General features: G+C 49.8%; 10 protein-coding genes across 10 annotated transcripts; 5 read left to right on the forward strand and 5 right to left on the reverse strand.

Annotated features, from left to right (window-relative positions):
* The first annotated feature begins 620 nt into the window (after nt 1-620).
* On the forward strand, nt 621-2,295 carry F5B22DRAFT_285609 (2-methylcitrate dehydratase PrpD). Its single transcript, XM_047970344.1, has one exon. The coding sequence runs from the start codon at nt 717-719 to the stop codon at nt 2,073-2,075; it is 1,359 nt and encodes a 452-aa protein (XP_047829347.1). The 5' UTR covers nt 621-716; the 3' UTR covers nt 2,076-2,295.
* Nucleotides 2,296-2,512: 217 nt separating this feature from the next.
* Nucleotides 2,513-2,890, reverse strand: F5B22DRAFT_648155 (uncharacterized protein; the record flags this gene model as incomplete). The annotated part of the gene is made up of 2 exons (XM_047978983.1): nt 2,513-2,637; nt 2,770-2,890. The coding sequence occupies 2 exons, from the start codon at nt 2,888-2,890 to the stop codon at nt 2,513-2,515; spliced, it is 246 nt and encodes an 81-aa protein (XP_047829348.1).
* A 753-nt stretch (nt 2,891-3,643) lies between these two features.
* F5B22DRAFT_285638 (carbohydrate esterase family 1 protein) lies at nt 3,644-5,017 on the reverse strand. The gene is made up of 2 exons (XM_047970347.1): nt 4,630-5,017; nt 3,644-4,559 (listed from the first exon to the last, which is right to left on the reverse strand). Exons 1-2 carry the CDS (start codon nt 4,786-4,788, stop codon nt 3,831-3,833), a joined length of 888 nt encoding a protein of 295 aa, XP_047829349.1. The 5' UTR covers nt 4,789-5,017; the 3' UTR covers nt 3,644-3,830.
* F5B22DRAFT_285637 (uncharacterized protein) lies at nt 5,018-7,802 on the reverse strand. The gene is made up of 2 exons (XM_047970346.1): nt 6,149-7,802; nt 5,018-6,094 (listed from the first exon to the last, which is right to left on the reverse strand). Exons 1-2 carry the CDS (start codon nt 7,465-7,467, stop codon nt 5,248-5,250), a joined length of 2,166 nt encoding a protein of 721 aa, XP_047829350.1. The 5' UTR covers nt 7,468-7,802; the 3' UTR covers nt 5,018-5,247.
* A 1-nt stretch (nt 7,803) lies between these two features.
* On the forward strand, nt 7,804-10,508 carry F5B22DRAFT_285629 (uncharacterized protein). Its single transcript, XM_047970345.1, has one exon. The coding sequence runs from the start codon at nt 8,139-8,141 to the stop codon at nt 10,011-10,013; it is 1,875 nt and encodes a 624-aa protein (XP_047829351.1). The 5' UTR covers nt 7,804-8,138; the 3' UTR covers nt 10,014-10,508.
* A 607-nt stretch (nt 10,509-11,115) lies between these two features.
* On the forward strand, nt 11,116-13,432 carry F5B22DRAFT_637427 (uncharacterized protein; the record flags this gene model as incomplete). The annotated part of the gene is made up of 7 exons (XM_047977439.1): nt 11,116-11,138; nt 11,204-11,579; nt 11,635-11,888; nt 11,949-12,097; nt 12,154-12,491; nt 12,571-12,827; nt 12,880-13,432. The coding sequence occupies 7 exons, from the start codon at nt 11,116-11,118 to the stop codon at nt 13,430-13,432; spliced, it is 1,950 nt and encodes a 649-aa protein (XP_047829352.1).
* A 216-nt stretch (nt 13,433-13,648) lies between these two features.
* On the reverse strand, nt 13,649-15,121 carry F5B22DRAFT_648159 (putative allantoate permease; the record flags this gene model as incomplete). The annotated part of the gene is made up of 1 exon (XM_047978984.1): nt 13,649-15,121. One exon carries the CDS (start codon nt 15,119-15,121, stop codon nt 13,649-13,651), a length of 1,473 nt encoding a protein of 490 aa, XP_047829353.1.
* A 3,093-nt stretch (nt 15,122-18,214) lies between these two features.
* Nucleotides 18,215-21,307, forward strand: F5B22DRAFT_285910 (uncharacterized protein). Its single transcript, XM_047970352.1, has 2 exons — nt 18,215-20,633; nt 20,685-21,307. Exons 1-2 carry the CDS (start codon nt 18,500-18,502, stop codon nt 21,212-21,214), a joined length of 2,664 nt encoding a protein of 887 aa, XP_047829354.1. The 5' UTR covers nt 18,215-18,499; the 3' UTR covers nt 21,215-21,307.
* On the reverse strand, nt 21,038-24,675 carry F5B22DRAFT_285703 (tRNA synthetases class I-domain-containing protein). The gene is made up of 4 exons (XM_047970349.1): nt 24,457-24,675; nt 24,191-24,393; nt 21,960-24,132; nt 21,038-21,896 (listed from the first exon to the last, which is right to left on the reverse strand). The coding sequence occupies exons 1-4, from the start codon at nt 24,504-24,506 to the stop codon at nt 21,401-21,403; spliced, it is 2,922 nt and encodes a 973-aa protein (XP_047829355.1). The 5' UTR covers nt 24,507-24,675; the 3' UTR covers nt 21,038-21,400.
* Nucleotides 24,676-24,749: 74 nt separating this feature from the next.
* On the forward strand, nt 24,750-26,084 carry F5B22DRAFT_285681 (uncharacterized protein). The gene is made up of 2 exons (XM_047970348.1): nt 24,750-25,079; nt 25,228-26,084. Exons 1-2 carry the CDS (start codon nt 24,845-24,847, stop codon nt 25,974-25,976), a joined length of 984 nt encoding a protein of 327 aa, XP_047829356.1. The 5' UTR covers nt 24,750-24,844; the 3' UTR covers nt 25,977-26,084.
* Nucleotides 26,085-26,372: the final 288 nt, after the last annotated feature.

The raw sequence follows: 26,372 nt of genomic DNA on the forward strand, positions 1-26,372 counted from the left end.
CCCCATTCTTTATACATACATAGTATGCCAGTGATTCTACTGTACAGACGACCAGGACTATGATAGGCGGCTGAGGCACTGACTTGGCATGGAAACCTCCGAATCGAATTAATTGATATTTTACAGTATAACCCCTGAACCCCGATTCATCTCCCACTAGATAATCCTCACTAGTAGCGAAAGCGCGAGGATCTTAGAAAGTGTGGGGAAATAAGTCATCAAAAGCACGAGTATCAAGCCTCAACTAACGACTCTGCCGGTCTCTCTAAGCCAAATTGATATCCTTTTAACACCCTTTGGGAATACTATTAGCCCTTCAGCGGTAGGTAGTTACACTAGCTTAGTCGATCCTGAGCCGGCATGCTGTGGATTCCCGAACCATGTGGGCATCGAACCCCAAACTACTCGGCTTTCTCTGATATCGCATGGGGTATGTTGACGATTGCAGAGGATAAAATCCCGGTAACTCGGATATGGCACGGGAACAGGCCGGAGGTTACGATGCCGACTCGATCACGGGATTAGCAATGGCCATACTCGACCAAAGCGTTACATCATCGCCGTAGACGGGGAAACTCCGCATGGGAAGGAATCCAGGATGAACCATTAATTTTGTAAGAGGAAGGACTGGTATTATGGTCTATCCACGAATGAATCAGTACATTGCTCTCGCCTAGGCATCGAAGTACTTCTATATACCTAGCCACGGGACGAAGATGGCAACTCTCCAACTGGCCTCGTGGGCCACTAATCTGACATTCGCGGATCTCACACCTCTAGTAATCGAAGCAGCAGTGAACAGCATCTATAACTGGGCGGGCTGTGCTATCGGCGGCTACGCTCAAGATGCGCCCCATATAGCACAAATTACGATGCAGCCGTTCTTCGGCGGCCCGCCTACGTCGAGCATACTCGGGTCCAACGGTTCTATAAGTGAAGGATATGCAGATGCACAACTAGCAGCTTTCCTGAACGGCATCGCCTCGCACGTCGATGACTACGACGACACTCATCTAGAAACCATCATCCATCCCACGGGGGTAGTAGCCAGTGCGTTGCTGGCCGTCGCAGAATGGAAAGGCCCTGTGACGGGAGAGGACTTCCTCACGGCGTTCGTCGCGGGTGTCGAGGCCGAGTGTAAGCTAGGGTTGAGCGTCACGCCGGAACACTACGACGTGGGATGGCACATCACTAGCACCGTGGGGAGTATCGGGGCCTCGGTAGCCGTGGGCAAACTCATCGGCCTAGACGTGGCCCAAATGCAGAACGCCATCGGCGTAGCGTCAACACAGGTAGTTGGTATGCAAGAGTTCTTCGGGTCTATGACGAAGTCCTTCCACGTGGGACGCGCTGCCCAAGGTGGCATGCTCGGCGCACTCCTGGCTAAGAATAACTACACGAGTTCGCTGCAAGCATTAGAGGCGAAATACGGGTGGCTGCATGTCGTGAGCACACGCGAGAATGCGACGGCGTACTTCGACCAGCTCGGGCACATCTGGGAGATTGAGAAGAACACATTCAAGCCGTTCCCGTGCGGCATCGTGTTGCACCCTACCATCGATGCAGCGACGCAGCTGCACAACGAGAGCATAGAGCAGGGCAAGGACATCGCGTCGATAAAAAGCATCAACCTGCAAGTTAATTCAGAGGTATTAGTGCTCACGGGGAAGACGAGCCCGAAGACGGGCCTCGAGGGCAAGTTCAGCGTATATCACGCGGCGGCCGTGGGGATACTCTACGGCGAGGCGACGCCTACGTATTTCACGGACGAGGTGGTGACAAATGCGACCGTCGTCGAGTTTAGGAAGAAGGTCAACGTCGTGACGGATGACAAGCGGTTCAGCAAAGACCAAGCTACGATGACGATCGAGTTCGAGGACGGCAGCACCCTCGAGAAACACATCGAGCATGCTATCGGCAGCTTGGAGAACCCGTTGACGGAGGCACAGCTGCAGAAGAAGTTCATCGATCAGGTATCGAAAAGGATTGGGGATACCAGGGCGGAAAAGGCTGATGCGGCTTTCAAGGGGATTGGGAACATGACTGATGTTGGACAGCTAAGGACACTGTATTGATGATATGAGATAAGTAATGAGCTATAATCGTAGAATTTCTTTCTGGGTATACTACCATGCACGCATGCACCGAGAAATCAATTAATTACCCCAATTATTAGGAAACCTACTTAAATTTTCGCCAATGCAGTCAGTGTAGCAGCTGAATCACAATAGGCAGTCTGCCCGATAAGACCTGAGTGAAACTTGGAGCAACTTAAGACATTCTCTAATATTCAATATAGACAATTATGCCTACAAGCGCCATGATTTCATCCCAGAGAATAGGCATTCAAATCTCATTAACCGTTCATTAATCATCACACATTGGCCTCTTGAAAGAAGCTGAATTGAAAGTCGCCAAGAGGTCTCGTCTCGTACACTAGGTAGTCTACCAAAGTCCCACTACAGGGACGACAATAGGTCGACACGCTGCCATAGGCCCCCGTCTTCGCCCTTTAAATGATACAGAAATCACACGGCAGCGGGCAGGGGATGCAGAAGCAGAAACGGCCTGGGCAGCAACCACCTCGGTCACCACCGCGTAGGTTCATCTGCGTGTCTTCGTGCGGGCGTTCGGGGTCTAGAAATACGGTCAGCGTGTTGCCTTCCAGATGTGCCTAAGCAGGCTTCAAACCGGCCTTGATCAGGCGATGAGAGACGCGGGATCGAGGTAGGGGAAAATGGTGAAAAGGAGTGAGAATGAAGCACGCACCCATCGGCTGTGAGACCATAGGTTGCAGCGAGATCTCCTGCATCTCGCCTTGAGGCGACTGGCGTTGTTCGTTGTTGGCCGCTGAGGCAATCTGGGCGTTTTCGGGTTGTGTGGGAGCCATTGCGTGTGTGTCTAGGTAGTTAGGGAGAAGACGAGTTCTTGGAGTCTGAATAAGGTAGCAACGCTGCTTGTTGTGGAGTTTGTTGAGAGACGCTTAAGAGAGAGAGAAGATCGCAGTAAAATATATCGAGAGATTAACTTGAGTATTATACCTACAAAAGGTCTTGCAGTGTAATTGTGAGAATGGCCAGCCTCCCTTGATTCTTGCAGATGGCAAAGCCACTCCCATGACGTAAGGTGCTTGCTGTTTCTGATCATCATACCATGGTAACCTTCTGTACTTCTGTACTGACGGGTGCTAACGGGAGGCACTGCCATTGGCTGGGTTCTGAGCTGGGTCGATTCATCTAGCCAGATTAGGTAGTGCAGGTTCTCTTGCTTAGGGGCCTTACCATGACTGGTAGAATACTGCCCTATCTCAAGTCAAAGATGGCACCGCAACTTGGCCACGTCACAAGAGGGTTCTAACCAGATAATTTGATGCAAGAACCAGTGAGTTCTACATGGTGATAGCAACAGCGAAGAGTGGCGTGTCTTCTAAATATAGGTTAATATGTTAGCATAAGTACTTGCATAGTAGAATATATACGTGCAGATACAGGGGCATATCTGCCGGATGCGTTAATCCTAATTAGGTAAGTATTACGGGTCCGTGTCTATTGTACATAGTACGTGCCGGAGAAGATATTACGACAATATCGCCAACGGATATTGAAAACTACCTTCTTGCACGATATATGTTAACAGCAGCTGGCGGGTGTCTTGTATCGTACCTCATGGCGACTGTGGTTCTTCGAGGCGGATGATGTAAGTTTGTTTTTTTGGCAGATTCAACTAGCATCGGAAGATAGCGTGACTAGATACATTTCCATGCCAATCAGGGTTCAGCATGATGACTCCCAAAGCCAGTTTCCTCGCACAAACGCATCAGCGCGACTAATCTATGAAAGCCCGAAGAACTTCAGCATGACGGGTACGACGGGAGGCGCGATATGTCCGACTCCTTGACCGAAGTACCCCACCAGCTGCGTGCCGTCACCGTAGACGATCTCGGTGTACTGAGAACCCTCGGCAACGGCAGACCCAGTGTTGTTCTTGGTGTTCTTGAGACCGAGCACCGCAGACCATTGCTTGAGCTGCTCATATCCGCACTGCGGCCGGACGAGCCCGTCGGCCAAACCATGGGCCACCAACATGCGGGGGCGTTTGCCGGTATAGCCTGGATAGGCGTTGTACACGAACTGGGCCCATTGCTCCGGCGTGTGCTGCATGCCTTGCGCGCAAGTCTGGTTGGCGCCGAAGGGCGTCGGGTCTGACTTGCTGCCAGCGAAGCAGGCGAAAGCGACACCTGAGTACACGGCACCAGCTTCGAACACATCAGGGTAAGAGCCCGCCATGACGCTAGTCATCATGGCACCTGACGAGCCGCCCATGACGAATATCTTGGTCTTGTCGACGTTGTACTTGGTGACGGCGTAGTTGACCATGTTAATGATACCGAGAGCGTCTCCTTGTCCGCCGTGCGTGAGAGATCCTGCGTTCTGGACATCCCAGCAGTTGCTGTAGCGCGTCGTCTGCGGGTAAATCAAGATGTGGCCTCCACTGTTCGCGGCTGCTGGCAACTGGGTGCCTCCGTACCACTGCTGCGCGTTGCCACCACATGGATGAAGCTAATAAGGCGAAGTGTCAGAGATGAGCTGTTTAAGGGAGTCCGGGGATGAGAGAAGGCATTTCACTTACAGCCACGATCAGAGCTGGGCTGGTTGCAACCCTGTCAGGGACGTAGATGTACATTCCAAGGTTTGTTGGGTTCGTGCCGAAGCCAGTAACTGGCTGAAGGGAAGCGCTCATTGCTGAGCCAGTGGCGGCTAGCCAACTGACCGTTGTGGTGAACTTCATGTTGACAATGGAAGACTTGCTCAATATACAACGTCGAACTCTTACTTGTCGATGTGGTTTATAGTCTCTTATCTCAGGGATTTTCTACGTCTTTATATACTCACCCGCGAGGTTACATTGGCTCTTTTGGCCCATATCCCGTTTGCACATTCCGTGGAGGGGCGAGCAACTATTTTGCCGGAGGACGGACACTGAACGCGGGTGCTGATCGCGGGAAGTCAAACTCCGAAGCTGTGGTTTCATACACATGTTTACGTGTGTGCGATGGGTTGCGACCGCTCATTATCAGCATTCTGGGTTAGCGCTTCTTCCAAATTGCCTGTCAAGAGTCTGGGCCTATTAGGGCTTTGAGCAAGGAGACCCAAAGTGTCGATGCTGGCCAGTCACAACTCTCTCGTACGTGGCAATTTCCGGTTAAGACACCTGTAAAAACAAAATCCATCAATTGGCATTATCTCTTCAGCTCGATACGCGCGCGCGCGTTTTTATGACTTCCTGTAGATCCGGAGGTCGCACTGGCAGTAGGCTGAAAGAGCACTTAACACTACCATCTTCACATCTATTCGTCACTCCCCACCTTATTGCACCCTCATGAGTCTTGCATGAACCCTCCGGGGGGTGACAGGCTTGGCCAATTGCCAGTGAGTCTCCGCTAGTGTCCAACATCCTCCAGTCTAAAGGGGTCAACCCTATAACAACCCCTGCAAGAACCAAGGATGTCAGCAACACGGCGAAAGCAAAGCCAGCCACAGGCGAGTATCCGATCATTGGAAGGAGCTTCTTTCCGATCTCATCAGAGCCATCGAACGACTGCGGGTATATGGCGTATACTCTGCGTAAAAACAACGTCTGGGAAAGAAATGTGTGCAACAGCGCAAAGAGTGCAATATTGAGTAGGCTGTATCTGAGCGGTATCTGGAGAAAATATGCTCGGCGCTGCTTGGTGTGCTTAACAGGCTGGCTGACCCGGAGCCCTCGACGACGAGTAGAGTAAGCGCGGAACTCGAGCGCAACGAACAGTCGCGTGACATAATTGTTGAAGACCAGATAAAAGGCACTTAGTGCAAGCTGTGGCAGGTTCGCCAACACGGCTCCACTGGTGTACGTGAAGTAAGGGTCTTCAGCAGCCGAGTAGGATAAGAGGTGCTGGTTCAAGGTTTCCGACCACCGGCTGGGCATCTTCCCGAATCCGTACCGGAGCATAGCGTCAAAATCGAAGGGTGTCTTCGAAAGAGAGAAAGCAGCTGACGTTTCGTGGAATACGAAAGCGAAGAACCACCATGCTAAAGACAGGCCAACGGCGCCGCTACAATTCACGTTAGGTGGCTGAGACAATGGAAGGAGAGAAATGTAACCTTACAAAATGGCCGCAGCCAAAAATGCCCCCCTCATCTCTAGCATCACCATTCTTCGACGACTGCGGTATGTCAACTGAGACCTTCTTAGCGGTGGTAGATACTTGTCGGGCTCTTCAAGAAACGAGGCAATTGCGTCTCCGATCGTCAGAAGTGACTGGGTGCGCCCAAGCACCACTGCAAAGACGATAGCAATGAGCTTGACTGAGACAGCTGCAAACACGGCGATCAGGATTGCGAGGCTCGCGTTCAATTCACAGAGCGCCGGAAGCTTGCGTGCAAGACAACGTGATATGACCAAATCATTTACCATCCAACGGCCACTATCCAAGATTTTCTTCGCATCGCACGTTACGTTACGAAACCTGTTACTCCCACACATCCATTGCCATGGATCTTCGTCAGCAGCAGGAAGGTAGCTTTTGCTATGAAGGGTACTCTTCAATCTATAACTTCCAGAGTATTGGTTGTTGGTGCTATGCACGAGGATGACGTCGCCCCAGGTTTCACTGGACCCAGAACCAAACGTGTCAATGCATTCATCGAGCCTGAGATCAATCATGGGTGGTTGTTGGTGAAATAATGCTTGCGCCTCTAGTGCAAGGCTTTTAGAGAGATCATCATCCTCTCCAAGTTCAACTTTAGGTATCTCATCGTACTGTCGCACCCCAGAAACGGCAGAAGTTGGGGTTCTGGAGACTATAGACTTGAACTCCTCCTCGGAAGTCAAATAAACATGGCTTGGCCACTCTGCGTTCGTTGAGGTGTAGACGATGACAGAGTTGAACAACAGATGAAGTGGGAGCGAACTCGCCCAAAGTAGGAAGAATACGCAGAGTCGTTTCTTGCTGAGCACTATAAAGTTGGTGAAAGCGAGCGATCCAATCTTCATCGGCCTCTCAACAGCTGGATCGTGCGCCCTATCAATGTCCTCCCGCCCCGGTGCTGCCAGCCGCTGCATGATATAAGAAGAGATGGCATACAAGGTTGAAGCCAGACCATTGACCACTAGGTGAACCCAGAAGTTGATATTCTGGGCAGCCGAGCAGCTGCCGGTCTGAAGGGTATAAACCAAGCCAGCCTGTGCCTCGTGAACAGTCGCAAGCCATACCGAAAAGACGAGAACAAGCGCCCAGATACTGGCTACGATGACGAGACAGTATTTATAGCCCTGTCGAAGGGATGGATGCAGACGTTTCCAGGCACTCAGGTTCCATGTTATGGGAGCGTCGTTGATCCGCTGGTGACGATAGTCCCTGAACTTGCGATATTCCCGGACAGGGTACGTGATAGCGCTGGTCGCCACCCTCTTCAATCGTTCCATGAGGCAGTGAATAGGATTGCGTGCCTCGACAGATAAAGCATTAATCGCGAATACAGAAGCGGGTTAACGAACTACCTTTGCTCAGCATAGGCGGGTGCGAGACAGGACAGCAAAGCAAAGTAGCTTTATGGAATTAATGAGCAGGCAGAAGATCCTCTTATTTGCCGAGAAATTGGCAAGCTAGAAGTGAGCACTCGATAGACGCGACACAGTGGCTGAACAACGCATCGCCTTGCTCGCGATGTCACTCTTGTGCGCCGTGAAGGGCTAATCCATGGGACCTACATAAAATACGTTTCAAAGGTCCACATCTTTAGAGGCATTTGCTGCGCGATACGAATACATATAAGTTGCGGGCTTGGCGACGATACTATTTACAGTCGTTGTCAGATTGTAGGGCCTCCTTCGTCTCTTGGCAAGGTGCACAAGCTAGGTTTAGGTAGTATTTGGTGGCTCGGTAGTGGACAGTAGGTATCGCCATCTCTCTGCTGGAATAGCTGAATGGCGGGTGTGCGGCACAGATTTTCTTCTGAACGGCCTGACAACGAGAGCATAGAATTGTATTAAACATCGCCTTATCGCGAGGGCCCCAAGCGTTTGCAAATTCAAATCGAAACTTGTTCGGTAGATGACTACACTGCAAACCGCTGTCGCTACTATCGCCCCTATCTATGCTGTCAACTCCATTTCAGTCTGTCTTCGCGGCTTTCGCTGTGACAGCGGCTGCCAGGCTTATTCAAGTCCCATTCAACAACTACGCTCACTTATCGCCCGACATTGACGGTCCCTGGCCTACTTTGAGGGTCGACTATGAAGACTCGCAAGATAATCTAACTCTCAACACATATCTCACTCTCGCCAACGCGTCTCTTCTCATTAGACCGCATACATGCGGGGATGAGGTAGAAGATGGCAAATTGCGCTGTGGCGAGTTTACCTTCCCCGAGGCGTACCACAATGTCTCGACAGCGAAACAGACGAGGCTTCCTGAGTTGACGGACTCGTTCTTGTCGAACGTTAGTTATCTAACACCTTGGGATGAATTTTCTCTGAACTCGCGGCAAGGTTTGGACTTCTTCCGTTTCATGTCTTTCAACGGGCTTATCACGGGCATCAACTTTACGTCCAACCTTGCAGGACATCGTATCGAGACACCTGCTATCGTGGGCGAGAAGTTGGCTACTCAAGCGTCCAATAACTCACACTCAGTACCGTTATTGAACTCCATGATATCTCTTCCCAACATGGCCAGCAGCCTGTCGGAGGCTGGGAGGGTATCTTCTCCATTTTCCAGCTTTCACATGGGCTCGGTCGAACCCCCAGTCAATGGATCCCTCATTATTGGTGGGTATGATAATAAAAAGATTATGGGCGATCTGCTGAATTGGACCGAGACATACAACACAAGAGGAAACCCGAGCGGCAACCTTGTGTTAACTCACATCTATATCGGTGTTGACTCTGGTTTTCTACCCTTAGACAGCCTCAGGCTCAATAATCAGTCTTTTCCCCAGGGTCCGTACAAGCAAGATCCGAGCCTCTTGCGCGATAGACGGAATTTCACCACCACGGAAATCATCATAGAGCCCGGAAGCCCATATCTTCACCTGAACCATGGGGCCTGTGGTCAACTAGCGGGGCTACTAGACCTGGAATATGATGCTACACGGAATCTGTACCTGTGGTCATATCCGCCCGATCACCCTATATTTCGATCTCCCGTGTATCTCGAGTTTGTGCTTAGGCCATATTGGGATGACTATGACTTGGACGAATCCCAAGCAGGGGTTCCTGAAGTATCTATCAAGGTTCCTATAGCATCACTGCAACATACCTTTCATGCCACCACGCGAGCAATAAATGGCTCGCTTCTGCCCCCCGCACGTTATTTTCCTTGCTCGCATCATGACTCCGAATGGAGTAACGGCTGGTACACCTGGCCACGGCTAGGCCGCGCATTTCTCCAATCTGCATTTTTGGCTTCTTCTTTCAAGTACAATGATGATGCGGACACTGTGGCGAATTATTGGCTTGCACAGGCCCCTGGCCCGGGGGGAATTGGAGGAAATCTTGCTGCAGATCTCATCGAAGTAACATCTGGAACCATACCCAACAGAACAGGCGTGAAGTTGGAAGCCAATGCGTGGACGAGAAGTTGGAGCAGCGTCCTGCCAATGTGGACGTTGGATTACGACGGCGTAACAACTCTTGACCAGCTTAATATGATCTTAGAGGCCCCGCATCAGAATAATCTTGGTCTCAAGGTCGCGGTGTCGATTGTTGGGACAGCTGTTGTCCTCGTCGCCCTATTCTTCGGTGTTAAGGGCATTCGCAGATCGCGAATCAATAATGCGCGGGTCAAACGAGAGATAGAAGAAGAAGATGCCACGGCGCGGGAAATAGAACGGCTTTCTTTACTGAAGAAAGAGGAAGCGGAAGCAGTGTCTCGAGCTTCGACCGATGACCGACCGACGAGCAGATACTCATTGTCTGTGAGCAGTTTGAGCGACGACGAGTCTCGAGTTCTGAGCTCGAGCATGTCTTGACCGTTTAATAGGCAGAGCTGCTGCATCACTACCCTAAATTAGCAGAGTATTCCACTCTGTGGAGTTGTTGGAGTTGTTTTATATGCATCTTTCGGGAAGCACGTACCACAACTACATTTACATTACGTCACGCATACTCACCCACAGCAACAAGCACACCAATAAGAGCTGGCGTGTAACAATGCTGGCCAGTTCGGTTCATGCTAACTCTGATAAGATTGCAGAGACTGTGACCGGTCGGGTTAACAACGGGGCTCAAAATGTCTTACCACAAGTTACCAGCATTGTTCAGAGCGCTCCTCTTCTGCAGGAATAGTCCATGTGACATCAAAATGCCTTCTGAATGTCCGAACACTGGCGACCTCTACATTCACCAATTCATCGCTCCACTACAATAACATAGAGCCTAGTGGCTAACCAATGGGAGACAGTCACTGTAACTGTCGCAACAAGAATCCCTGTCTGCTGTCTGCTGGCAGCACTCACCCACACACCTCACCAAGTCCAACTAGATAGGACTCTTATTACGTTAGGTTCTGAAGTGGATGATTTTAAGAATATGTGGTATAGTCTACTCATACTCAAGGAGATAGATAATCCTACGCCTCTATAGATATTTGAATAATACCTAGGGGATGTGGCGATTATGAAATAAACACATAGAATTCAATAACTTGACGAAAGGGAGAAACAATAAGTACAGACTCCCTGCCAACTACTATGATATGTAGGGCTTCATAATAACGAAGTAATCCGAGAACCTGGGGTTCCGAGCTTGTTGCTGGGTTATTCTCCTTTTCCACCCTGCGGTGCTTCAGTACTTACCCGGGTCCTGTTCCGGCACATACGAATGTTGCATCACGGAGTATATACTGCATTGCATCTCATCACTGGTGGCAGCATCTCGTTACAAGTTGGGGTGTCCTTTTTTGCATATAAACTCCCAAAATCCCTGAGAAATTCTCAAGTGAAGTCACCTCACTTTCAGCATCATCTTCTTAGTTCATATCGTGAAACAGTCAACATCAGAATCAGTGCTGGTCCGCGAGCATTTATCCCTTCGAGATTCTTGACGCATACTAGGATACCGACCTTACCGACGATGCCTTCTGGTATAGATCCCTCGTACTGAGATATACTGTTTCCGACGTAAAAGCTCACTCAATTGTAGCAGTTATTCCTGATCTTAGCGAAGCCCCCTTCAGCATCAAGTATCCCCCAAGGGCCGATCTTCGTAAAGATGTTCAGAGGTCGTTACCAAAAATCCCCCCTGGGACTATTGACCAGGATTCAATGGTTGGAGACAAGGTCGCCACTCAGGCCGAGGCAGTCTTGGATGCTTTTAATTCAGCCCTTGCTTCTAACGATGTCGATACCTTAGCTGGCACGTTCTATGCCGAGCAGGCGTTCTGGAGGGATTTCGCTGCTCTCACTAGCCATTGGCGCACCTTCTCGACACCGGGCGTTGCTGCTGCAGCTTTCATGAAAATGAAGACTGCGCGACAGCTTGAGGGTATGATTGAACTTGCTGGCAATCCTCGTCTGGTTGTTGCCAGTCCCGTATTGGTTAGTAAATACCAACTGCGTCATAAGAAACCTAGCTGATATTTGCTGCTTGAAGATGTTCATTGACTGCTCGGTATCATTCCAAACTAGGTCACCCGCAATAGGCTGCGAGGGCAGAATGTTGCTCCTCCCTGTAAAATCCGACGAGGGAAATGGCCCAGTCTGTTGGAAAATCTGGTTCCTATCTACATGGATAGAATCATTGATCCAGCATCCAGAGGACGAGAAACGGCTTTTGGTGCCTGCCAGACAGCTCAACGAGCTTGAAACCATTGACACCGCAGTCTTCATTCTTGGGGCTGGTACTGCGTGAGTGCTTATAGTTATCCGAAAAAATACGTTAATATGCTAATACATCATGGGGTAAAGGGGTCTGATGGCTGCTGCGCGGCTAAAGGCGCTTGGTGTCGACACCATTCTAGCCGACCGTAACGCTCGAATTGGAGATAACTGGGCTAAACGCTACGATAGCGTCAAAATCCATGTGCCAACTTCGAATTGCGAGATGCCATACTTACGTAAGCCAAGCTGTTATTATCTCAAAGCCTCCTGCTGACATAACATCACTGGCCAGCCTATCCGAAAGAGCTACAGACCCCTCACAGCCTCACGAAGGATGAGATCGCAGAGCACTTGATACAATATGTCAAAGAGTTGCATCTCAATGTATTACTGTCTACAACAGTGCAATCTACCATTTTCGATCAATCCGAGAAGAAATGGACCATCGTCCTAAAGGTCGCAGATGGGTCGAGGAAGACTGTCACGTCAAAGCATTTTATCCAAGCAACTGGGTTCGGCTGTGGAAAGCCATATATCCCACCAATTCCAGGTAAAGATGTCTACAAAGGAGCTGTTGTCCACTCGTCGCAGTATCGCAACCCACAAATATTAGCGAAGAATGGAGCCAAGGTGCGTCAAAGATACCCCGACGATGTGATTCATTGTTTTCGATCTAATCACTCTTGCTAATTTACACTCCGCACCGTAGTCAGTCGTCGTAGTCGGCTCAGCCAATACGGCATTTGACGTGATTCAAGATTGCCATGCACAGGGCCTTCAAACCACCATGGTGGCTCGGTCACCAACCTATGTTCTCCCGCACAGTTACGTGATGGGCCCCCGTGGTCTTGGGGTCTACGATCTCATGCCCCTTGACGCAGCTGATAAGCTCGCAAACACTACACCTCAGGCCCTAGCTGGCCGGATCATACATGGCGCGTTTTCTCATCTCGCGTCGCTGGAGCCGTAGGTTTACTTTTTGAGCCTTGTAGACGGTTGTCATTAACGTCGTTCTTAGGAACCGCTATCTAGCTCTCAGTCGGGCCGGCTTTCCCGTCCTTGACAGCAGAAACCCCGCAACGGATCTACAGCATCACTTACTCGAGCGAGGTGGCGGCCATTACGTCGACATTGGCGCTACAGAGCTCATTTCACATGGAAAGGTGTCAGTGAAGGGCTCTGTCGAGCCAACTTCATACACCGAAACTGGGCTGAAGTTTTCCGACGGGAGTAGCATCACCGCGGACGCAGTGATCTGGTGCACCGGGTTCACCGACTTCCAAACAGCAGCAGTTGACTCTCTTGGGGGAGCCAATTCCGAATATAATGGCCGCAAAGATGTCCTTACACCGGAAGATATCGTGGCGCGAATGGATGCTTGCTGGGGTGTAGATATCGAAGGAGAGACTCGCGGAATGGGCAAACGTCACTTACGCTTGGAAAACTATTGGACTATTGGCGGTGGCCTCCAACACCAACGATGGCAAGCGCGAAACGTGGCCAAGCAGATCAAACTGGAATTGGAAGGCTTATTGCCACCTGCGTATCGTGAAACACCTAAGGCGAACTAGAAATTTCATACAGGTTGGGTCAACTTGGTACATAGAATAGATCAGCACATTCTTTTGTTATTAAAAGCTAAGTGTCTGCATTAGTTATACAGATTTATTATATGACTAGAAGTATATACTGATCTCAGTCGCTCGCCTCATTACACACACTCATTCAACAGACCAAAATACATATGACCCAAAACAAAAACCAAGACAACCACATAGAAGTGCCAGCTAATAGATATACACAAAAGCCTTGTTCCTCATATCCGTTTCTTCTCCTTCTTGGTCGCGTGCCAGGGGATCCACGCATCCACTACTAATCGCATCAAGCTCTGCTCGCCTTTCTTTGACTCTCTCCTTATTCCGCCACCCATACAACAGCCGTAAAAGTACTGTTACTCCAATAACGGCAGCATCTACGCCAAAGAGGGTGATTTTAGCACTTATATATCGCGGTGCCTCCCAACTCAAGAACGTCTGTGGGCCGATGACACTCCCAAGACCATGAGCAATTCCTACGATGGCATTCGTCGCAACCTTCTTCGTGTACCCATGGGTATTGGTGCCGCAAAGAGAATATATGAACACCAGTGGTGCCGTGCCAAAGTTGAGAAGGTAGATACCCGCAAGTACGCCACCTTTACCACCTTGGTAAAACGACATTAGACCGGCGCCGAGCACCGCTGGCACCATCAAGACTATTATGCACAGGTATCGCGGAAATTCCATCATAACAGCGTACGTGCTGCCCAGAATTGCGATAATTGTGACCGCTCCGGAGGGAATGTTCAGCAGAGCAGCACTCTTAGAGTCATAACCGAAGCCTTTAATCATCACCGCGCTAAAGTTTGCTATAACTCCTGCGGGAATCAGGACGAGTGTCGTCAGAACGAAAAGAATCCATACTTGTGCGTCGAAGAAGAGCGCCTCCACTAACGCCTTCTTTTGGAACACTTTCCTCCCCGTACCAGCTTGATCAAGCGCCAGCCTCTCACGAATGTGTTTTTTCTCCTCTTCGTTCAGCCAAGGAGTGACATCCGGCGTCTTCGGAAGCAAAAGAAGAATCAGCAGGGCTACAACGATGTTGAAAGAGCCCACCGCAACAAACATGATGCGCCAGCTGGAAAAAGATGCCGTCCTAGACCCATGCTGTGCCGCGAAACTAATAATACCGCCCAGAATTTGCGAAGCTCCGAGTCCACAATACCAGAGCCCATATCGGGGTATGCTCTCACGCCGCGTGTACCACTGGCTAGTAACCAGTATCAATGAAGGCCCGATGACCGACTCGCAGAAACCCAGTAAAGTTCGCACGGCCAGCAGGCTGGCAAAGTTCTCGCAGGCAGTCGTGGAGCATACCAAGATACCCCATATCACGATGTTCACCCCCAACACTTTTGCTGGAGGGAATATTTGGAGAAGGCATCCTTGAGGAAACTCGCCAGCAGTGTATGCGATGTAGAAGGACGTTGCCACCCAGCTAAACTGCTGCCCGTACATTCCTAAATCCTCTTGTAGACCCATGATATTGGCATAGTTGATGACGATCTTGTCTAAACTTTGCAAAAGGTAACTCGCGAACATAAGGGGAAGAATGTGGGCGTCGATCTTGCGGTACAGGGCCTTGTCGTCAATTCTCGGAGACGATAGGCCCGAAGGCGAACGTTCGTCGCGATGGAGGATATCGGTGCTTCTAAGATCCATGATTGATACTTTAGATGCAGTCGCAATGCATTTGCGTTAAGAGTTCATCTTGTTATTCGTAAGAGGGTTCTTTGGGGTCATATACTCAACACGCCACCCGACCCCCTCTCGAACCAGATAAGCGAGGTATGAGACATTATGCCGTTCAACCCCCCGAGACTATGAACGTGGCTCGTAAGACCCGTACAGATATGTAAATGCACTGGGTATGAGCTCACAGCGTGACACAGCATCTTCCCCTCGTTGTCACACAATCGGATAGACTATAAGCAACAGGGTGTATATCATGGATACCATCATCTTCACACTTCATAAATCGTACTTTATTGGTAGCGAAGAAGCTGTGGCTATAGGTTCTTCCAATAATACTTTCGTTCTTATTTAGTGATACCACAAAGCTGGCGCATGCATTCAAAAAAAAAAAACCCTCCTTCGAATTACAGTTGGAGTGTGTGCAGTTTCCTTTCAACTGGCAAGACGGTCTCACAGAGGCGGCATTTTTGGTCCACATCCGGCTCAAATTCAAGCAGGAAGGTTCTGTCCGTGAGCTGTGCAAAGGCGCCAGAGCTCTTGATCACAGGCCTTTCGAGATGGTGGCGCATGATCCACGGGGTCCTAGTCGGTCTCGACAAATATCTACTAGAGGAGCTGTTTGCTGAACTCGTGAATAGTCGAACTGATACAGAAAAGGGCACCTCAGGCTCCAGAGTCCGTTCCATAATCTACCTTGGATACACAACTTCCACGAACATCTCTCTACCCAGCTTCAATGTAATCTACAGATACCAGACGCCTCAGATTTCTAGACTCTGAAACGCCAAAGCTTCCCTAGAATCATACCTAGTCCGCGCAAGCGACTCGATTGCTTCGACTGCCTCAAACTGATTAGTGATCACGGAGATTCATTCTCTATATACACTGTGGAAAATCTCCCTCGTCACACACACTCGACGCCACGGTGGCACGGGAGCATCTTCCAAATCACCGGCTGCACCATGCTTTGACCGTGGCCAACGGTACGATCGTCATCGGCGCCGCATACGGCGCCAACAGCAAGGCGAGGGCCTCCTTGCTAGGGAAACCCACCGCAACTCTCAAGATCCTCTCGGTATAACAAAGGACAGGGATCGTGGGGTCGGGGTGAAGCTATCTCCCATACAATTATTTCTCATGAGTACCGACGGTCATCTGATACTTCGGTTGGGTCTCTTTCGTCTATATGGCAACATCGAGGTCTGCCATAATGCCTCATGTTAGCGAGGCATGATTGAACTTCCTTCAATAAGACCTTGACTGTCTCAATTGGCTACTGAGGTTTGCATGCCAGATGTGAACGAGGCGTCCAATGAATCCTCGGTCTCTTCAAGGGGCTAATCTGGCGGCTATCAGTATAGCAGCTAGCGACCCTCCGGCTCACTGACGCGCCGATATTTCCAGTGACTACCTACATATCCGTATGCAGTACGTCATGAGTCTATTATGTTATCGACGACGGAGATCAATATATACTCGCGTCGTTTAATTGCGACGTAGATTATATGCCTTTTAGATGATCCAAATATGAAATCATCAGGGGCTCTAGGGGGTTGGCGCGCATCAGGGAGGTGGCGGCTGATTTCCATAGAGCTTTGAAGGTGATCGGACAACAGCCTTATGAGACGCTTGTGCTTGAGATCAAGATTGCTGGCTTATGGATTCCTATGGGCGATAGGGCCCATACTATTTCAATGATATGTGTCCCGGAGTGCATGGTTGGTTTATTGCAGTTAAGTAGGTAGGCAGGAAGAACTTGTATTTCGAATCACTTTAACCTTATGCCCTGTCGCCAGCCGTGATTATCAGTATCGAAATGCCGCTCAGGATCGCTTCGTGATCGAGTGAATAAGCTTGTTTGCTTGAGTAATGATAACTTATGGTTCCGGAATTTGATCGCGCACTTGTTAACAAGTGGACTAGGGTTCCGAATCACCTTCCATTGCCTCTGTCGTCTGTTCTTTCCTTTCGATTTAACCCCTGCTCTCTCCACCCTCCGTCCCACAGTCATCTCTTAATTTGATAGCGTCTGTTAACGGAGTTACCCAGGCTGAGGAACTGATTCTGTCACACGCCACCATAGGCGGTGAACACATTCGCATCTTCGTGTTAGTAGGAGAAACACAAAGCCTGCCATTTCTATCACAAACACCCCCCCGATTGCAGGTTTGATCCTTCGCATTGGAGTATTTACGAAGCACAGTTGAAGCATATATACATGTACTATGTACGTGCAGGTAAACTTCCGGCCCACGCACATACTTAGCCTATTAAGCATGAATGAAGGGAAGAATTAGTAGACAACTATGAACCCACTAAATCGAATTTGTCGATAGCTTTCTGTTTCCGCACTTTGCCAAGTACTAAAACACGGTTAGTGAATGGTTGGCTTCTCACTGTGAAACTGACTTTTCCTTCACTCACTCGACTCATCCTGTTCTAATGATCTCGATTTAAGAAGTCAAAGGAGCATCGCTCAATCACTATGAGTTGTCAGAGGACGCATTAACAAGCTAGGTTGGGTTGATCTACGGTATTCACCTTGATGTAGCGCCATTATGCGACATCAGCTAGCAGTGCGGCTACGCCACATTCATCCCTTCAGCTACGAGCTTGTAGGGCTGAAAAGTCCTACGTATACTGAAGACAGGAGGGTCTGTGCGTGGCTGAGTTTAGCTGTATCAATCAGATTGACTGGCAGACAGCAAATTATGTAACCTTGGCGAGCATTGTTTCATCATGATAGCCTATCACTTCAATATGCAGTGCACCCCTTGCAATCCCGCGAAGTGAATAAAAATTCATACCAGCCATTCGGAACCGAGAATACTGACCTGAGAACCAAGCTCTGCTCAATGTCTCTTATGATAGGTCGTAGGTACGTGTGTCCTCTGTTTTCACGGCTAGATCAGAAACTTGCTGATACTTGACTGGAGCTGACACATCAAGATGGTCACCGCCAGCCAATCATACATGGGTGTTCTATTTATGAATATATGAAACCGGGTCCAGGCCGCCGACTAGCATGGGTTGCATGGATAAGTCCAATTCAGCCCCCTTCATATCGCCCGAAATGGCTGGATCTTCGCGCGTAGCTTCACAGGTAGGGCTATGAGCTGGACCCTATTACTTTGATGTGGCGGTATGTTGGCGTTTTCTTTTCACGATTATGGCGTCCAACTGTGGTACCTAAAATCAGTCGGGACCTGGTGTCTTTGTTATATCATTACGTTTTTCTGCCCTTCCATCTCCCACTGCTAGGAGTGCAACGCAATGTTGAGACTCTCTACTCTTTTCAAATGATAGGAGTTCTTTAAGCTGCTCGGACTCTTTACGCGTTCAACCATGGGCCGTCTTCAGGGAAGGTATGCCGAGGTACAAGATCAGAGTTTAGACAGCCTCGAGGAACGTTATGAGGTGGAAGGCTTTGGCTACCATTCACAATACCATAATGTGCCTAATCCTACCGACTTGCAGCACAATCATGAGAGTAGAGCAGCCTCTAGGAGCTCTGAACGGCAATACAAGCCCACGGCTCTGAAGTGGCCGTTCTTGATCACTTTGCTGTTGGCCTTGTTGACCACGTTAGCATTTCTCAGCTACGCAGTAACATCTCTTCCTGTAGTTGGGTCGAATGATACGTCTGAACATGTGCAGGCTAGAGGTTTATATCAGCCTTCTGACATAATCCATGCCGTGAAGGCCAGAGATACCACCGAGTCGATTTCGTCTAGCCCAGCTCAGACAACACCATCCGGATCTGATGATGGAACGACGACGGAGCCTCCGATGACTAAAGAGCCTGGCGATTACGGTAAAATTGGAACGCAAACTGTCACGGTTGAACCTAGCCTCACTCCCACAACCAAACCATCTAGCAATTTCGGTGATATTGGGACGAAAACGGTTACAGAAGCAGATCCAACTATCACTACACCCCCAGGAGATTCCGATGGTTCGGATAGTGCTTCGCAAACGCCAACGTTTGCTCCTAGCAAAGATCAAAGCGATTTTGGCAGAATTGGGACCGTCACGATATCCGAGGAAACGAATGACACATCTGAAACGCCGCTAATTGAGTCAACAAGAGCTCAGACCGACTACGGTAATATTGGAACCGTAACGGTGACAGAGACACCACCAACCTCGACGCCCACGGTCAGTGAGACCGCTGGCAAACCTCCTTCCGACTACGGCGACATCGGGAGCAAAACCGTCAGCGAACAGCATCCAGGCTCGTTAGCACCCATTGAGACAGTGACGCACGTAACACTCGGTGTGACGATCTTAACTGACGAGAAGGGGTCTGTGATCGCCACATCCACAGAGACTCCAACGCCGATAACTTCGCTAGAAACCAGCACGCTGACAAATTCCGACGGCGACGCGACGGCAACGCAAGTTGTGACTGTGATGATCTCGCCCTCGCTATCTGTGAAAACCGACAGTGCGGGAAATCCAACAGCCACAATTGCGACTTACCCGATTCCTCCAACCGTGCGCACGGCAGTGTACAGCATTAACGCGTCGCACTACTTTATGGGCAAGTTCCTGACCACGGTCGTGGCCAGTATCCTGGCCATCGCCGTACGCATCCTTGACACGAATGCCAAGTCCTTCCAGCCGTGGCATGCGCTCACGCACGACCAAGGGGCTCCCGGCCGTGATTCGCTATGTCTTGACACCGGCGGCTGGAGGTCACTGCTCATGGGTCTTCGTTCACTTGTGGGTGGTCACGCGGTCGTCTTTCTCGTGAGCTTGCTGTCGCTGTCATCAGCGCTGCTTGTTCCTGTTTCAGCCGGGGCAGTTACTTTGGATTTGAGAGGAGATGGTTGTAAGATAGGGGGTAGCACGGCTAGCAACTGCGCCTATGTCCTCAGTGTCGCGCCGATGGTGGCCAAGGCTACGCTCGGTATCCTGGGCGTCATGAGTCTCGCTACTCTATTCTTAGTTGTCATGATTGGAAGGTGGCGGCTTGGCGTCTACACGAATCCCTGGGGTATGTGTACGCTCGCTTCGTTGTCTACCAATCCGGACGTTCGACGGCTGGTTGTCGATGCCACTACGGGACCGGATGCGAAGCACGCAAGAAAACACCTCAGTCATCATGACTTCAAGCTCGACTATTTCCGCAACACGAAAGGACAGATTGAGTATGGGGTTGTGGCACTCGATCGTTTCAAAGGTACCGGGCTGTCGCCTATGTGGCAGAATGAGAAATCGCCACTTACCAGCAACATTGAAGACAGAGAGTTCCTTGGCAGGAAGCACAGTTCCCCTTTCTTCATGTTAGGCATCGTTGGCCGGTTATGTTTATTTTTGTTCCTCAGCGGTGTGCTGGTGTTAGTCTTGTACTACGCGCGGACTGGCGGTGACACGGCATTCGAGCGGTTCATCGACAGTGACTCCTTTGGGGTTGAATTCCTCTTCACAGGCTTAGGTGTGGTTATCAGTATATTGTGGTTTGGGTTTCTCGGAGGTAAAGTTCCCCAAGAGTCATCCTTGTGGACTAGTTACTGACTTTTCACAGCTGTCTCGACTATGAACTCATACCAGTATCTCTCGGAAAGACCACGTGAAGCCAGTAAATCAATTCTCTTGGCGCCACCGACAAATGCCTTCTCTGGGCTGTGGCATTCGATTCGGACACGTCGATTTTTCCTGGGAGTAGTATCACTCGCCTCGATTCTCTCCGAATCGCTCGGTATATTCCTAGGCAACGTCCGTTTTCAAGTTACTCAAACGTTCTTCGTCAATCAGCTGTGTATCTGGGCAGCTGTCGGGATCATGTCCTTCATGCTTCTCATCTTACTGGCCTCCTTTTTCCTCAAGTGGCCGCATATGCCGGTTGACCCAAGTACTATCGCCGGCGCTATGTATTACGTTTGTGACGATTCAGTGGTTGACAAGTTTGAAGGTTTGAGTACTTTGAATAAAAAGGAGAGAGACCGCGCAGTAACAGGTATGGCTCTGTTATACGACTTTAGTGAAAGGATGAGTATAGAGGGTGGCAATAGGGTCGGTCTGAACATCTTAGATACAAAAGTGTTTATGCCCTAGATAATGTTAATGGTACTTGAAAAGTTCTGAAGAGATGAAATTGGGTATCTTCTATTGATACAAACTATTATACAGAGCATCTATGTATTTGTCTTTCGCGAATGTGGATGTAATCAACAAAGATTAGATGAATCGTTACATCACAAGTCGTACGTTTACATTGATATACGCCACACTCTCAACTCCTTAGGTAGTTTGTACAGCATCTTCGCAGCGGCTACAGAGTGCATCCTCCCGAGGAGCAACATAGCGCCAGCAACGAGGACATTTAGCATGCTCAGGGGGGCGAACTTCAACATATGCCTTGACACCACGAACCTCGAATTCCTCACGGAACGAGAAATCCGCTGAATGGGTACTCGAGTTTGTGTCTTCGGCCTTGTTGATGTAGACCGTGGAGACGACGAACAGGTCTGCAAGCTCATCTGCATGCTTACCTAGCACGCTCAATATGATCTTGTAATTTCCACCGTCTGTCTCCGGAACATGAATCTTGACAGTACTTTGCAGCGACGAGCCAACGTGGCCGGCGCTACGAGCCTGTTCCAGAGCGGGCTTCACGGCACCATGTACAGCCATTATGATAGGAATATCGTTTCGCAATTCTAATGGGTCAATATTAAGGCGATTAGTGTCAATCAAAGGGTCGATGTAGAGTTGTTGCAGTGGGTGTATCAAGGATCTAGGTATTGTTTAGTATGTTAACTAGCACCTATCGAATTCACCACGGGTAGGAAATACGTACGTGTCTTGTTTCATCCATTCCGGGCGGTGCTCCCAGGCCTCCTCCACTAGTAACGGGGTCATAGGAGCTAACATCCGGAGGAACCCGTTAAAAATGGGTTCAAGAACACCTCCACCGTCACCGCAATAGAGACGATCCTTCAAGGCTTCCAGATAAAATGCCGAGAGATCATTATTGACCCATCGATTGAGAGCGTTATACCCTTTATAGAATTCATGGTTATCAAATGCTTTGCCTACTTCGTCCATCGTATCTTGTAGCTGGACAAGAGCAACCTGATCCGTGACAGTAAGAGGGGCGGTACGGGCGGATTCATGCATAGAACCAAGAAGCATCTTTAGAGTTGTGCGATACTTGATAAGCGCAGTATGGATAGACTGCAGGACAGGGACACTGAGTACGACGTCTCGGGTGTAGTCACTGCTTGCAGCCCATATACGCAGGGCATCAGGGCCTAGCGCATCATATGCTGGTTGGCCTTTGGCGGCTTTTCCTTTGCGCTTCATAGGTGGCAAGAGCGTGCCATCCATGACTTGTTGTGGTTCTATAGTGTTTCCGATGGACTTGGACATTTTCTTGCCCTCTTCATCCAACGTGAACCCATGGGTGATCAACTGCTTAAAGGGTGCTCCCTTCTCAGATGTAGCGCCTGTTTCAGTACCCGCAGCGATGCGAGTAAGTAGACTGGATTGAAACCATCCACGATGCTGATCGGAGCCTTCAAGGTATACATCTGCCCGCCAAGACATCATAGTCCAGCTGCTACCGCTATCGAACCAGACGTCCATGGTGTCGGTGCCTCGCCTGAACGAACCTCTCAACGAACTTGGAATCCATGCAGGGTCGTCTGCAGCATCGGACCACCATGCATGTGTGCCCCTTTCTTGAATGACTGAGATGATATGCTCAACCACTTGCTCGTCCACTACAGCGGCACCTGTGCTATCGTACAGGGCTGGAATAGGAACACCCCAAGCACGTTGCCTTGATATACACCATTCACTACGACCTTTCACGAAGCTTTCAAGTCGTTTCCTACCACTCTCCGGAATGAAGCGTACAGTTGTGAGAGAGTCTAAGGCCTCTTCCTTGATCGATGCTACATCGGCAAACCACTGTTCTGTGGCTCTGATGACGACTGGCTTCTTTGTTCTCCAGTCATATGGGTACTTGTGCTGGTGCTTCTCTACCAGTAAAACATCGCCAGAGGGTTTCAAAAGATCAAGGACTTTTCGGCCACCACCTTCGATAACTGAAGGCGCTCCCTGTAGTAGCTCTGGTGCATCAGGGAAAGCGTCCTGGGTAAATCTTCCCATGTCATCTATGGGAGCTGCCACAGGTATACCATGAGTATTGCATACTTCATAGTCATCAAATCCGTGACCAGGGGCCATGTGCACAAGGCCAGAACCAGAATTGGCCGACACAAAATCTGCATGAATTATAGGTTGAGCTGGCGCAGCCTTGCCCCTTAGCCGATTTGTATATTTCAGTTCTCCAAGCTGATTCCCTTCAAAAGTGCCATAAACAACATTCGGTTGTGATTCGGGTCGAGTGCTGTCTGCTTTTGCCAATACTTGACCCAAAGTGTCGAGACGGTCTTCAGCTACTAGCAACGCATCTGCGCCATCGCGAATAACACAATACTTCAAGTCATTGTGTACAGCAATTGCCCGGTTTGCTGGAAGTGTCCATGGTGTCGTAGTCCATATCACAGCGTATAGCTCTCCTTTAACCTTGTCTCGTAAGCTTGCAAACTCTGGCACTGATTTCCAGTCATTGGTGATAGGAAATCTAATCCAAGCAGCATGCGAAATATGGTCATCCTTGTACTCTAACTCGGCCTCTGCGAGGGCAGTCTGCGAGGATGGAGACCAGTAAACAGGCTTGAACTTGAGATATATCAAGCCTTTCTTAACCATTTTCTGAAACAAACGGAGCTGCCTCATCTCGTAAGCGGTATCCATAGTAGTCCATTTCTGGTTCCAGTCGCCCATGATACCAAACGAGCGGAAGGTCTTCATTTGCTTGACAACTGTGTTCGAGGCGAGATTTCGGGCCGACTTTCGAATTTCAAGGGGCGTCAACTTCGTTTCTTTAGCATTTTCAAGAGCCTTTAGCTCGATTGGAAGCCCGTGGCAATCCCATCCTGGGATGTATTCTATACGTCTGCCTGCAATATCCAAGAGTAAGGTCGACTGCGATTCTAGTGGCATGGTTGAGATGCTAACCTTGTTGGACCTTTGTCCTTACAATCATGTCCTTCAAGATCTTATTCAGGGCATGACCAACATGAAGACTACCATTCGCATAAGGCGGGCCATCATGGAGGACGAAGGTGTCATCGGAGGGCCGATTCTGCCTTTGCCACTCGTAATATTGGTCGGCGCATCGTTGTATGTACTGGTCACGGCACGTAGGAAGAGGTCGGGGGCTATACGAAAAAGGCCATCAGCACTACTATTCTACGACTAGTCCCCACGACGAATTGGCTTACGGAAACGTGGATTTGGGCAGCTTCAATGTCGCTGACCATGATTTCGACATCGTCGCTCCTACAGCATCCTGGTTGACTCTAGTCCTCAGCCATAGCGCACTAGCACTCACGATAGTCGCCGAAATGATGGGGATAAATTGTTGCTGCGATAGCTTCAAGATCGAGGTGGTTATCGATAACGATTACGCAGCTACCTAAGATAGGTACCCTACATGTGAGCCACAGTGCTTGTGTCAGCCACATCTCCCTGTCCCTCCAAGCCACAGCTTGCCCATGGCATTCCGTCATTGTACATTCACTGTCCAGCTTCCCATTCAAGCATCTACATATGAGAGGTAGGTACATAGGAAATGGAGCCGGCTATCCATGACAACGTACTGCTACTACCATGGCACCGATCCGGAGATACCTTCGCATTACGAAGTATTCTGTGATAGAATGTCGAATCTATCTTGATAATCCTGGACTTGTGCATACTTGGCTGCTCAGCCCACGGACATCAATCCTGCCGAGAGTCATTGAGAGCGTGCGGCCGTACGTTCTACCCAAACTGCGAGAGGAGCGCGAGCGGAGTCGCAAGCGCAGCACCAAGAAAAAGGGGATCAAGGATGTGGTTATCGAAGGTACGCCTCCATCCCCGAAATGCCTACTCAAGTACCTTCCTATCCGACGTTGTTGGGAGACCAAGTACAGTACATCGTCGCGGCTCGCTGCATAACCAAACCCTGCGATAACTAGCCCGTGATTAACGCCTCGTGCTACATGGTCCAGATGATTTTGAGGTCTCTGTATTCCTCACCGAAACAAGTACACGCCACACGCTAGTCACCAAACACAAGCATTTCCATGATACGACACAGACCAAATTGAAGTCTAATTCGGGCCGCCTCATCAGCGAGGCCACTGACGCCCCTATCGGCCTGGATATGGCCGCAGAGTCGGCCCCCGTCATACTGCGAGAGGAGAGCGAAGACGAGGATACTGCGGTTGCACTGGCCGATATTCCGGCAGTGGACGAGGCAGCGCCTAACAACGAGACGAGACGGCCGAAGCGCACACGCAGCAACACCCATGCCGATGCAGATGCAGACAGCACTGCAGGCTCCATTTCAGGCGACCAAAACAATCAGGTGGAGGTCATATCAGATGAGGATTATGCAGACGAAGATGACGATGGCCTGTTTGTACAAAGCCCTGCAAGGGAATCCCCGCCAGCAAAACGCCGGAGACCTGCTAGTGCACAAATTCCGGCAGAGAATAACGGCGAGGACAAGAAGAAGCTGACCATGGACATCTCATACGAAGGATTTTCTATTTACGGGCGTGTACTCTGTTTAGTTGTCAAGCGCAGAGATGGTGGTGGTGCCGATCGCGCGGAACGGAACGCCAATGTATCCGCGCCGAGTGTGGGAGGGAGCGGAAACAACCGAGCCAAGGCTGCGAGCCGTGGTCGAGGACAAGCTATGATGGAGGATTTCATTATATCAACACAAATCCCAGCGGGTACGGATGTGTCGTAAGAATGCATATCAGCAACGGGATATAGCCAGTTGCAAAATGCTCGAGGATACACAGCATATGTCGAGATGCATGGACATTCCGTCCTCCTGCGCACATCAGCCCACGCGGCTTGAGAGACTGCCGTGTGGCGCATATGCCGTGGGGGCGGTTCATTCGATAAATTTAGAGCTACAGGAGCTTGGGTGGTATAGCCGACGGTCTGCGTTATAAGTGTATGCAACTGCGACTGCGGCTTTGGCTGCATCCAAGTTATTCGCAGCCCCAAGGTTACATTGGTGATCCTTATCTGCAACCGCCCTTAAATCGAAACACAACAACAACAACCACCTCCATGGCCACTGCGGGAAAAGAAAAGACACAATACCAACCACCAATCTATGGTCGCATTAATGCAT

This window comes from Xylaria bambusicola (assembly GCF_022495145.1).
Source record: "Xylaria bambusicola strain CBS 139988 unplaced genomic scaffold F5B22scaffold_31, whole genome shotgun sequence".
Taxonomy (NCBI): domain Eukaryota; kingdom Fungi; phylum Ascomycota; class Sordariomycetes; order Xylariales; family Xylariaceae; genus Xylaria; species Xylaria bambusicola.

What these genes read in the sequence shown, in the direction of transcription:
- F5B22DRAFT_285638 (XM_047970347.1), bottom strand. Translation starts at nt 4,788, where the DNA reads ATGAAGTTCACCACAACGGTCAGTTGGCTAGCCGCCACTGGCTCAGCA. An exon ending in GCCCAGCTCTGATCGTGGCT is followed by an intron (nt 4,560 to 4,629) that starts GTAAGTGAAATG and finishes TCGCCTTATTAG; the next exon opens with CTTCATCCATGTGGTGGCAA.
- F5B22DRAFT_285629 (XM_047970345.1), top strand. Translation starts at nt 8,139, where the DNA reads ATGCTGTCAACTCCATTTCAGTCTGTCTTCGCGGCTTTCGCTGTGACA.
- F5B22DRAFT_285910 (XM_047970352.1), top strand. Translation starts at nt 18,500, where the DNA reads ATGGGCCGTCTTCAGGGAAGGTATGCCGAGGTACAAGATCAGAGTTTA. An exon ending in GTGGTTTGGGTTTCTCGGAG is followed by an intron (nt 20,634 to 20,684) that starts GTAAAGTTCCCC and finishes GACTTTTCACAG; the next exon opens with CTGTCTCGACTATGAACTCA.
- F5B22DRAFT_285703 (XM_047970349.1), bottom strand. Translation starts at nt 24,506, where the DNA reads ATGTCGAAATCATGGTCAGCGACATTGAAGCTGCCCAAATCCACGTTT. An exon ending in CTGCCCAAATCCACGTTTCC is followed by an intron (nt 24,394 to 24,456) that starts GTAAGCCAATTC and finishes TTTTTCGTATAG; the next exon opens with CCCCCGACCTCTTCCTACGT. An exon ending in AAGGACAAAGGTCCAACAAG is followed by an intron (nt 24,133 to 24,190) that starts GTTAGCATCTCA and finishes TGGATATTGCAG; the next exon opens with GCAGACGTATAGAATACATC.
- F5B22DRAFT_285681 (XM_047970348.1), top strand. Translation starts at nt 24,845, where the DNA reads ATGGCACCGATCCGGAGATACCTTCGCATTACGAAGTATTCTGTGATA. An exon ending in CAAGGATGTGGTTATCGAAG is followed by an intron (nt 25,080 to 25,227) that starts GTACGCCTCCAT and finishes TACATGGTCCAG; the next exon opens with ATGATTTTGAGGTCTCTGTA.
- F5B22DRAFT_285609 (XM_047970344.1), top strand. Translation starts at nt 717, where the DNA reads ATGGCAACTCTCCAACTGGCCTCGTGGGCCACTAATCTGACATTCGCG.
- F5B22DRAFT_285637 (XM_047970346.1), bottom strand. Translation starts at nt 7,467, where the DNA reads ATGGAACGATTGAAGAGGGTGGCGACCAGCGCTATCACGTACCCTGTC. An exon ending in TTTTTGGCTGCGGCCATTTT is followed by an intron (nt 6,095 to 6,148) that starts GTAAGGTTACAT and finishes CGTGAATTGTAG; the next exon opens with CGGCGCCGTTGGCCTGTCTT.